General features: G+C 45.3%; 1 protein-coding gene across 2 annotated transcripts in view; it reads right to left on the bottom strand.

Annotated features, from left to right (window-relative positions):
* LOC310775982 (arf-GAP with dual PH domain-containing protein 1) overlaps positions 1 to 12,293 on the bottom strand; it is a 50,602-nt gene that overhangs the window by 19,733 nt on the left and 18,576 nt on the right. For both annotated transcript variants that reach the window (XR_014552685.1, XM_083636110.1), the window contains exons 4-8: positions 10,691 to 10,773; positions 10,397 to 10,509; positions 7,542 to 7,688; positions 3,155 to 3,238; positions 2,226 to 2,288 (exon numbers count right to left, since the gene is read on the bottom strand). Coding sequence is in view for 1 of the 2 variants with exons in the window: in XM_083636110.1 (XP_083492236.1) it covers positions 2,226 to 2,288; positions 3,155 to 3,238; positions 7,542 to 7,688; positions 10,397 to 10,509; positions 10,691 to 10,773 (490 nt within the window). In the remaining variant the exon portion in view is untranslated. The remainder of the gene's footprint in view (positions 1 to 2,225; positions 2,289 to 3,154; positions 3,239 to 7,541; positions 7,689 to 10,396; positions 10,510 to 10,690; positions 10,774 to 12,293) is intronic.

Raw genomic sequence — 12,293 nt, 5'->3', positions numbered from 1 at the left:
CAGTGGGCAGCGGCCAAATCAAATAACTGACCCACACCCTCATAAAATAAGGTGCAGCCCCCGTGACAAAAGATACGACTCAGTCAACTTCATTTTAAAATGTGACCCACTGGGCTGGGTTAAGTTTTTAAATGTGACCCACTGGGCTGGGTTAATGTGACCCACTGGTTAATGTGACCCACTGGTTAATGTGACCCACTGGGCTGGGTTAATGTGACCCACTGGTTAATGTGACCCACTGGTTAATGTGACCCACTGGTTAATGTGACCCACTGGTCAATGTGACCCACTGGTTAATGTGACCCACTGGTTAATGTGACCCACTGGTTAATGTGACCCACTGGGCTGGGTTAATGTGACCCACTGGTTAATGTGACCCACTGGTCAATGTGACCCACTGGTTAATGTGACCCACTGGTTAATGTGACCCACTGGTTAATGTGACCCACTGGTTAATGTGACCCACTGGTTAATGTGACCCACTGGGCTGGGTTAATGTGACCCACTGGTTAATGTGACCCACTGGTTAATGTGACCCACTGGTTAATGTGACCCACTGGTCAATGTGACCCACTGGTTAATGTGACCCACTGGTTAATGTGACCCACTGGTTAATGTGACCCACTGGGCTGGGTTAATGTGACCCACTGGTTAATGTGACCCACTGGTCAATGTGACCCACTGGTTAATGTGACCCACTGGTTAATGTGACCCACTGGTCAATGTGACCCACTGGTTAATGTGACCCACTGGTCAATGTGACCCACTGGTTAATGTGACCCACTGGTTAATGTGACCCACTGGTTAATGTGACCCACTGGTTAATGTGACCCACTGGTCAATGTGACCCACTGGTTAATGTGACCCACTGGTCAATGTGACCCACTGGTTAATGTGACCCACTGGTCAATGTGACCCACTGGTTAATGTGACCCACTGGTTAATGTGACCCACTGGTTAATGTGACCCACTGGTTAATGTGACCCACTGGTTAACACATTCACTGCCAGCCGTTTTTTTTTTACTGTAGGTAGCTTCTGCCAAGGTTTTTTTTTGAGGATTCTGGCTCATCTTTCAACAGCCGAGGATTATTTTCTGCTAAGATTTTGTGAACACAAAATATCTCAAAAGAACTAATAGAATGTGTGCTTTCTCTGTCTAAAAGAGTTAGTTTGTAGAGTTAGTAGTTATGTAGGCATTAGCACTTGAATACAGCATGGTTTCAGCGTCTGAAAATTTAAGCTGAGATAAATGGCTTTTTGTGAAATTCGATAGAACAGTCACTTTAACCATTCATTTTTGGCATCAGTACGACGTCAGACATCTAAACAATAGTTTTGAACAGTAATTTCCTCCATAACAGCAGGAAACCCCCCTCTCCTTCAAACTCCTCCCTCCGTGTGTGTTCTCCTCCTGCCTCCCTGGCTCTGCAGCGGGCGTGTCACAAGCGAGTTTCTGCTGCTGCTGCTGCTGCTGCCTGTCTGCTGGCGGCCGCTCTTTGGGCGAGTCTGGATGGGCTCGCTCGTTTCTTGGGGTTTCGGTTGAGAGCTTTGATGAAGCTTTTATGATTCTGGTCTTATTTATGCTGCGTGTTTCAAAGTGTGTTGCACCCATAATCTATTATGCAAATTTGCAATCCCCCACCGCCAGCTCCCTGCGCGAAAGCGAAAGCGTTTTCGCCAATCCATTTTCATGAGAATGGCTTCCTCACGCGGCTGTTTTTGCTTGGCTTTCTCTCGTCTGGAGAGCACTGTCGCCACTTAGTGGGTCGGTAAAATAGATTATACACATTCAATACCTCCCATATTTTAATAGGAGATGTAAAAGGGGTTGATCGACGTCCCACCGTCAAAAAAAAATAAATAAAAAATTGGACGAGATATCTCGTCATTGGCAGTCAACCGTTGGTTTCTGCTTGACGAGATATCTCGTCCACGGCAGTGAACGTGTTAATGTGACCCACTGGGCTGGGTTAATGGAAGCTCAGAGGAAGGCAATGAGAGAGGGGAATAATAATAAGGTGGCAGAGAGGGAGACGGAAATTAAGCTTGACAGCATGGTGCGTGTGAGAGAGAAAGGGAGAGAGAGAGAGTGTGTGTGTGTGTGTGTGTGTGTGTGTGTGTGTGTGTGTGTGTGTGTGTGTGTGTGTGTGTGTGTGTGCGTGTGCGTGTGTGTGCGTGTGCGTGCGTGCGTGCGTGCGTGCATGCGTGTGTGTGATAACTTGCCCTGGGACCTGTCTTTTCCATGTATCCTTCCTTCAGAAAGTTGCGAGTAAGTTTGGGCATGAGCTGAAAAGACAAGGAAACACAAATGAACAGTTTGACGGCAAAATATTACTATGAACTAGAACGACCGCACCGCGGATAGGTCTCCGCTAACAAGTGAGCAGTCGACATGCATGTCTGTCCAGACTTTGACGTTTGAGCCAAATGTGAAGAAATTTGGTCAAGGTGTTACTGAGATATGCCATTACCGAGCTTGAAAATGGCGTTCGTGAGGTCACAGTGACCTTGACCTTTGACCACCAAAATGTAATCAGTTCATCCTTGAGTCCAAGTGGAAATTCCGTCAGGGCGTTCCTGAGATCTCACGTTAACGAGCATGAAACGAGCGGTCGTGATGTCCCAGTAACCTTGAACTATGACCACCAAAATCGAACCAGTTCATCCTTGAGTCCAAGTGGACGTTTGAGGCAAATTGGAAGGAATTCCGTGAAGGCATTCTTAAGATATTGCGTTAACAAGCTTGAAAATGGCGTTCGTGTGGTCACAGTGACCTTAACCTTTGTCCTTTGACCACCAAAATCTAACTGGTTCATGCTCGAGTCCAACCCGACGTTTGAGCCAAATTGGAAAAAATTCCGTCAAGGCGTCCCTGAGATATTGCGTTAAAGAGCTTGCAAATGGGGTTCGTGAGGTCACAATGACCTTGAATGACCTTATTTTCATCCCAGCAGCCAACACAAAATGCCTCCAAATGGCTCATATTTAACTTAAAAGCTTGTCTGAACACGCTCAGCTGCAGTGTGTGTGTGTGTGTGTGTGTGTGTGTGTGTGTGTGTGTGTGTGTGTGTGTGTGTGTGTGTGTGTGTGTGTGTGTGTGTGTGTGTGTGTGTGTGTGTGTGTGTGTGTGTGTGTGTGTGTGTGTACACTACCTCTGCATCTGTAGCCCCAGGGAATGCCACCTTTAGATAGTGAAGCTGAACTGCCCGAAATGAATTAAACCAATCGACAATCTCCTAAAAGAAGACAGAGAGAGAGAGAGAGAGAGAGAGAGAGAGAGAGAGAGAGAGAGAGAGGGGAGAGAGAGACTGTTACAAAGCACTGTCGTATCATATATCATAGTGTGGTCCGTCTTGCCACATTTTTAGACAGTTTTATAGTTTCCTAAGAGGGCAAGCGAGAGAGAGAGAGAGAGAGAGAGAGAGAGAGAGAGAGAGAGAGAGACACATACATATTGGGGAAGATAGCGATAATGACCACAGCACACCCTCTACAACTAAACAATGTTTTTTTTAGAGGCTTCTTTTTCTCCAAAAGTTTAGGTCAATTGTGCTTTAATATATGGTGGGAATAGCGTGATCCTCCCACGTGCTACGTCCTGCGGGTGAAGCTCCCCGTTGTCAGGTGAAAAGAAGCAGCTGGCAACTGCGCATGTGTATATATATATATATATATATATATATATATATATATATATATATATATATATATATATATATATAATATTATAATAATATAATATTATATATTATATTATATACAATTATATAATATAATATAATATAATATAATATAATATAATATTATATTATATTATAGTATATTATATTATATTATATTATATTTATAAGTACTGTTGGCTGCACAGAGTGCACTGATTTTTGGATGTGGACACCAGCTGATTAGTGGTGACTGTCATCCTATTATAATGTCCGTCTGTGCAGCATATACCTCCGCAGCGAGTTGGCCAATCAGTCTGAAACTGCACATGGGTATTGGGCATTGGCATAGGCAGGAACGGACGGAGCCAAATTTTTTATCTTCTTTTTATGAGCTTTTATGCCATTTATGCCATAATGCAGTTTCCAAGCAGCATAGTGAGTCAGTGTGGACCAGAGGAGCGAGCAGACAACACCTCCCTCTAGGTGGGTTTGCATCCACCTGTTTAATGCGCATTTTCAATTTGTGCAGTAAAAAACCTGAGTGGAAACACTCAGTTTTTTGGGAAAAGTTGGACACTGGAAAAATTTTGACGCTTCAGGGAGGTAGAAAAGTTGGCGTATGGACAAAAGGAAAATGCGATAAGTGCAGTGGAAACAGATTAAGCGAATCTGTAACCAAACTCCATTCAAAAAGCATGCCATTTTAATGGAAGAAGACTAAGGGATAACAGGCGACTCAGGCCTAGAATTGCGATTTTTTTTCACTTACAGTAACTGCTCCGTGGATTATATCTACTGAATTGAAGAGTGACGCTTGGTAATACAGAGAGCATATAAAACAACATTAAAAGTCACATAATAAGATGGCCTTGATAAAATATGGCCTAATAAAGCCTAAAAACACAGATAAAAAGCAGTAAAAAGTTAGGAAAAGGCTCTGTTAAAAAAAGGTTTTTAGTCCCTTTTTAAAAGCAAAGGATGACACTGTCTCAAATGATGAAACTGGTTCATGGTGTTGTTACATGTTTGGATCTTTGACAGTTTACAACACCTGCTTCTCTACCTGTCTAAAGGCTGGCTCACACTACAGGATTTTCGGGCCGATTTATGCCCGATTCACCCCTCCCGAGAATCGGAGGAGAAATCTGGCCTGGCAGCTTGCCAAGCTTGGTCGGGCCCGACGTTCGGCACCGATTATCTTGTAGTGTGAGCTGTTTGCAGATCCAATCTTAAGCCTCCCGATCTGCTCAAAGCCTCATCGGGGCCGTCCAGATCATATCAAACATGTTTGATATTTAGGACTGAAAATCTGCGCGAATACATCATTCTGCTGCTGCGCGATCCCGTCGTTAATTGACGCGGCTCATTTGATGCGCTGCACTGCAGGCATTATAGGCTACCAAATACCAACAGCACAGAACCACGAGTATTTGGGGGAAAATGTCACTCATTTATATCACAATGAATGACCAATGAATAAAAAGTTGTTATATCGTAGTTTTGAGCCCCTGCCAGTCAGAGGCTGTAATCTCCTACCTGTCTATCAGCCAGGCAGTGTGGGGGGAAAAGGCATTGCTGCTGCGGGAAGCTATCCAAACTTTTGCCGATCTCATGACATGCAGCAGGGAAATATATTTTGGTAGGCCATGTGTTTGTGTTCTCACTTGTACAGACAATAGAGTCGCGTTGTTTACACGCATGCTAACTACCGTGAGATTCATTTGTTTGGCGAGACGGGCATGAAAATGAGGAAACGAGAGAGAGGTGAGGTGGGGGCGGAGCGCTTTGGTCACTGCTGGAACCCCAAAAACGAAACAGGTTCGTATGGCCGGGCATCAAGGTGATTATCCTGCCGATAATCTTAATAATATCCTGTAGTGGGTGGTGCGCCACATTTACAAATCTTGTAGTGTGTGCATGTTTGAGATTCTAGGGAAGATAATCTGGGAAGATTCTCCTGTAGTGCGTGTCACAGCCAGATTTCAAAATCGTCTATTGTCAGAATCCTGTAGTCTGAGCCCAGCTTAAGTGGCTGCAGGAGAATAAATATAGAGTTTGAGGCCACGGTTTAAAACATCGACGAGGGCACAAGATGCTACTGTAGGACTGTCTTTCCTGACTACAAGGATCACCGTTTAATGTCGGTAACTGCCGGGAGCCAACGGAGGATCAAACCCATGGTTATTATTGAGGCAAGCTGTTCATTATTTGGCAGAGAGAGGGAAACAGAGAGAGACAGAAGTTGGGTTTCCATCCATACGTATCGCAAACTTTAACCGGATTTTCAGAAAAAACGGCAAATGCGAATGTTAGGAGTTGATATGTGCCTTGCGGGCAGACGTGCGGCAGGTACGTGCAGGTGTCTTGGAGGCAGCGACCGGGCTCTCTGAAAAACATCTTCTGGATGGTCCACAAAGCTACACCACAAAATGGATTACCAGGTGCCACTTCAGCATACATATAATCCACTGAGCAGTTACTGTAAGTGAATAGAATGTCAATTGTAGGAGTGAGTCGCCTGTTCACCCCGCAGTCTTCTTCAGTTTAAACACACCGCGGCAGGTCGTCTCCCTTCAAATTGAGTCTAAATATGTGCTTATTTACCATACACGTGTATGTAGTGTATGCCGACATGTAGAGTGCATGCTACTGATTCATAACAAGCCTCTGCTGTTTTACGGTCGGGGTGTTAACTTGTGCCAGTGAGCAAGGCAACATGAAAGCGCATGGTTTTTGAATGGAGTTTGGCTAAACGAGAGGTTTTGTCACGCCCTCAGTCTCAACTGGCCCCTAGGCTTTCCCTCTCTCTGAGGCCATTTACACCTGGCGCTAACATGCGTTTTCTGTGATCAGATTGCAATCAGATTGTGTTTTATCACTTGAAATGCCAGGTGTAAACACCCCCCAAAATGCATTGAAGAAGGATTGCAATCTGATCGGCCAAACCACCTCCGGAGGTGGTCAGGGATGCATTGTGTACACATTGAACACAAGTGTAAATGCAATGTGTCCTCTCAATCTGGATACACCAACTTTATGCGGATTGAGAGGACAACCATTTCTGCAATCAGATTGCAATCAGATTGCAGAAAATGCATGTTAACGCCAGGTGTAAATGGAATCAGGCTGAAGTGATAAAATACAATCTGATTGCAATCTGATGGCAGAAACCACATGTTAACGCCAGGTGTAAATGGCCTCTTTTTGTGTTTGTGTGTGTGTGTATGTGGTCCTGATTACAGGAGATTGGACCCTGGTGTGCTGGAGTGGAGGCCTCGCCTGCACAGTTGCCGGCTATGTCAATCAGCCTACAGCCTGGCTATATATACTCCAGCCAGACATCCAGTCTTCGCCGGATACTATGCTACGTCAGTTGTGTTACCTGCTAGTTCACATTCAGTCTTGCTCCTTTGTTCAGTGCTTGTGCTAACCGTCTCTCCATCTCCATGCCCAGGATCTCCTGCCTGCCTGTCTACCTGCATGCCGCAGCCTATGGACTCCTGCTCTGACCAGGCCTGCCAGCCTCTACCACCAGCCACACCGAACCTTTCATTAAAACTCTTTGTTACATCTGCCACCTGCCTTGCCTGCTTCTCTGCTCAAAAGCCACTTATTATACCGGGTCTTAACAGGTTTGGTTCACCACAAAACGGAAGATCAGCTTAATCTATTTACTCGCATTTACCTTTTATTGATACACCAACTTTTCCACCTCCCCCAAGCGTAACAACTTTTTGCGATATTTGATTATTTTTTTCTTTTCTTTTTTTGCGATTCCACTCATATTTTTAATGCGCAAATTGAAAATGTGCATAAGAACAGGTGGATGGTGGAGGGAAACACACACACACAGACACACACAGATGGTGGAGCAGACCTTGCCGTTGTCGTGGTAGACGAAGACGTTGCGAGTGCTGTAGTCTTTGAGGTAGGTGATCTGCAGGCCATTGGAGTTGCCGATCTTCTCCGGCTGGAAGGTTGCGTTGATGGTGTCCACCTTGATCACCGCCTTGGGCTCCTTAGCCTGGGGGGACAGAGGATGAGAGTGTGTGTGTGTGAGTGGTTTTTGTGAGTGTGAATTACAGGTAGTATCAATCATGAACCCACAGAGCTACAGATTTCCCTGCTGTTCAAGTAATTTTGAGTTAAAAAACTACATCTGGTGATTTCAGGTGAAATCAAATCAACATCATATTCATGCATACGTTTCAGAACGTGTAGCGCGACACTGGTTTCACTAATTGGGTCAATCACCTTGAAGTCTACTTTTTACGTCTTTTATCTTTTGGATCTGTTGCCTGCATGTAGTTTTGCACTTTTTAATTGTAAATATGACCTTCAGTGTATATTTGTAAATTGTATTACTCTGTAAAGTACTAAAGCTGCCTTGCCTCGCTTAGATGTCAGAAACAATTTGACTTTCAGGGACCAGCTGCACTGAGCAGAGGAGGAGATTAAGCACAAGACACAGAAATAACAAGAGATTTAGCTTCTGGCCTGGACAACCTCATGGTTCTGGACAACCTCATTGTTCTGCACAACCTCATGGTTCTGGACAACCTCACAATATCAACAGTGACATCATCGGTGATGTCATCAGTGACATCATCAGTGATATCGGGCCGAGCCGTGGATGAGGTCACACAGCGGCCGAGTTGCGGTGCAAGCACATGTAGCAAAGCGGGTGACTTCCATAACTGCACCCATGACACATCATCTCCAGAGTCTCCGTCCTAGGAATTAACCGCCCACAGTGTGTGAAATTTCTAATAATAATAATAAAATAAATTACGGAGTAATTATGACTTTTCCTACTGTTTGACCAGAAACAAACTGTCTTCATGCAATGATGCAATGATAGAGGGAGAGAGGGGGGGGGGGGGGGGGGGGGAGAGAGAGGGCGAGAGGGAGGGATGGAGGGAGGGAGAGAGAGGGAGGGAGGGAGGGATGGAGGGAGGGAGGGATGGAGAGTTAAATGTGGCACATAATTTGGGGGTGTTGTCTTGTCCACATGCTCGAGATGAACCACAGTGCCTTTTAACAACCACTATAGGTGTTTTATTTTGGTGACATGGGTGTGTGTGTGCGTGTGTGTGTGTGTGTGTGTGTGTGTGTGTGTGTGTGTGTGTGTGTGTGTGCGCGCGCGTGTGCGCATTTTTTATTCATGTGTGTGTGCGTGCCGTCTGACTTTTTACAATATACATGGAAAGCATACATGCATAGAGTTTGCAAGAGCTTTGACAGCTGATGACGTTTGACAGTTGTCGTGTGGCCTTCAGTGACCACTCGCCGGGCGTGAATGTGGCATGAGAGCGAGACAGATTTGGCGAGGAGCACTTCAGTCGCACTGTTGCACCTGCATATTTTACACACCTAAATTCTAAAAAGATATAAAAAGATTTTTGCTTTGTTTTATTAGAGAAAGTGTATGAAATCTATGAACAAAACGTCGACCCCTGGACACCCCCTCAAGGAATTCTGGGGGTCCCCGGACCCCACTTTGAAAACCACTGAGCTAGGACGCTGTTGATTTATTTTGCAGCTGCTGCAATGGCACAAGGAGATTTTTAGTTTGTTAAATACACACAGACACAGACGCACACACACACGCACGCCCGCACGCACGCACGCACACGCGCGCACACACATACACAGGTGGGGGGACATAAAATATTGAAATATTGACACTGAAAACAGTAGGAGAACAGAGTCACATCAAATATTGAAAAGGAGAAGACATAAGCTAAGGCATTGTGTTAATACACAAATACTCCCGTCTTTGAAAAGATATTCCCTCTGCGAACTGCTTGCAGATGTAATTGGTTTGGGTGGTGTAAAGCTTAGGAACTCAGCCACACTCACACAGGGGACACACTGCTGCTTAAGCTTGTCTGAACACGCTCAGCTGCAGTGTGTGTGTGTGTGTGTGTGTGTGTGTGTGTGTGTGTGTGTGTGTGTGTGTGTATGTGTGTGTGTGCGTGCGTGCGTGTGTGTGCGTGACTGTGTGTGTGTGTGTGTGTGTGTGCGTGTGTGTGTGCGTGTGTGCGTGTGTGCGTGCGTGCGTCTATAGAGTGTGTGTGTGCAATTAGGCAGGCTGCTAAAGCCTGATGCAAAAACATTAGCAAAATACTGCTATTTCAGCCATAATAGGCAGCCTCTTTATCTGGAGAAGATGATGCTTTGTATACCCTTGAGTGCTAAACATGTTTACATATGTTAGTTTGCATACATTATATTTAAGTCATCATCTTGCTGCAATGTCTTTTCCTGTGCCTAAGAAGTACATGCATCAGTGTCTGGTTCAATATAAATGTACTGTACTGCGGCCTTCTTCTAAAATGTTTGGGTCTGTAATATTTGCTCTACTTTGGATCCAAATAAGAGCATTTAAATGTGTGTGTGTGTGTGTGTGTGTGTGTGTGTGTGTGTGTGTGTGTGTGTGTGTGTGTGTGTGTGTGTGTGTGTGTGTGTGTGTGCGTGCGTGCGTGCGTGCGTGCGTCTATAGAGAGTGTGTGTATGTGTGTGTGTGTGTGTGTGTGTGTGTGTGTGTAGAGTGAGTGTGTGCAGAACCTAATTTGGGGGTCCACATGTTCGAGATGAACCACAGTACACTTTAAGTGTTATGAACACTATAATTAAGGTGTTGTCGTGTGTGTGTGTGTGTGTGTGTGTGTGTGTGTGTGTGTGTGTATGTGTGTGTTGAGTGTGCGTGCGGTCAATAAAAGTGCTTACGTCATATTTTGTGAAATACTTCAGAGTCCCCTCCCTCTCTGAGAGGACGAATCGCCTGCTGAGGAACTGCCCGTTGTCCCGCCCCCTTTTCATCAGCATGCCGTCTCTTGTTCCTATAGAAAACCAGCAAACACTATTCATCAGTGTGTATGTGTGTGTGTGTGTGTGTGTGTGTGTGTGTGTGTGTGTGTGTGTGTGTGTGTGTGTGTGTGTGTGTGTGTGTGTGTGTGTGTGTGTGTGTGTGTGCTCGCATGCGTACGTGTATGTGTGTATGTGTGTGTGCCGTGTACTCACCTTCCTCATATATCAACTTCTTCCCGGGCTCACAGAACTCTTTCCTCTCGTACTTTGCCCTTATCCACTGCTCTCTCAATACCCTGCACAGACACACAACAACACACACACACACACACATGCACACGCGCGCACGCGCGCACACACACACACACACACGCACGCACATACGTACACGCGCACACACACACACACACACACATGCACACACACACGTGACACACACACACACGCAAAACGTCAGTAAGGTGGCTAGGAATTGACTATGGATGAAATATTTTGATAAGTTGAGTTTGTGACCAATTAAAACTACACTTACATAAAGGGTGCGTGCTTCTTAAATTAACTGACAAAACATAACACACATGATTTTTAGTTTTAGTATTTTGATCATTCTGTCATAATGAGAGTGAGGTGTAGGGAAAATTTGAACTAGATGAATATTCCCAAATCAACAATCAATACATTAGCACAGACTAGGCTTGGGCTGACATTCAATAATACAGAATATTGTGATATTTCCTCTCGTATTGGATGGTACCACACATGTGTTGCTTAGATCAAAGGTTCCCAAAGTGTGCGCCGCAGCAGCAGCCGGGTGTGCCGTCACCATGACAACTGTGCAGGGGTGTGGTTTCACATTCATATTATAATTTCTGCTCATCGCATTCCTGATGTGAAGTAAGTACTGCACTGCATCCAACTAGAACTAATGAACCGCCAAGGTGTGTATGTACTGTACATGTGAGTGTGTGACCATGTGTGTGTGTGTGTGTGTGTGTGTGTGTGTGTGTGTGTGTGTGTGTGTGTGTGTGTGTGTGTGTGTGCATGTGCGTGCGTGCGTGCGAGGCGTGCGTGCGTGTGTGTGTGTGTGCGTGTGTGTGCGTGTGTCTGCGCTAAACTGGCGTTAAATGCAAAAAAAACGCGCTTTGCACCTGCCTTGGGAAGATAGCATCATGTTTTTAGGCCCCGAAATGCGCTTTACGCCGAAGAGGCGTGGCGCAGTGCAAGAATAGGCCAGAATGGGCGTTTCGGCCTTAAATACTGGCCTAACGCTATCTTCCCCCCTGGCATTGATTTAGCATTTAGCGCTTTTCAAAACCAGGCCTTATTCAGTGCGCCGAAGATATTACTGTGCGTAATTACGCGCAGCTCTCCTCTGCCATCTCACTCTCTGTCCCCCTCTCTCTCTCTCTCACTCCCTCTCTCTCACGCGTCAAACAGGCACAATGGCCGATGAAAAAAAAGTTGTTATACCGTAGTTTTGAGCCCCTGTCATTCAGAGGCTGTTGCATCATCCTACCTGTGCAGTGGGGGATAAGAAAAGGTAGCGAGAGAAAACGATATCATTCTGCCCAAACTTTCACCAATCTAATCTCATCATAACATCCAGCCAGGGATAGGCTGTATTTTTTCTAGCCGATGCGTTTAGAACATTCTTTTCACTTTGATCTTGCTATAGTGTAGCGTATTTACATGCTTGCTGTATTTAAACTGCAGTGAGATTGGTTTGAGAAGCATAATAATGTGGAATAATATATATGGAGACAGACGGGGATGAGAGAGGGAGGGGGGAGCTCAGAGCGCTTTGGTCGGGCTTTTC

This window comes from Poromitra crassiceps (assembly GCF_964638095.1).
Source record: "Poromitra crassiceps genome assembly, chromosome: 4".
In the NCBI taxonomy this organism is placed as follows: Eukaryota; Metazoa; Chordata; class Actinopteri; order Beryciformes; family Melamphaidae; genus Poromitra; species Poromitra crassiceps.
This window is presented reverse-complemented; position numbering and strand designations above follow the sequence as displayed.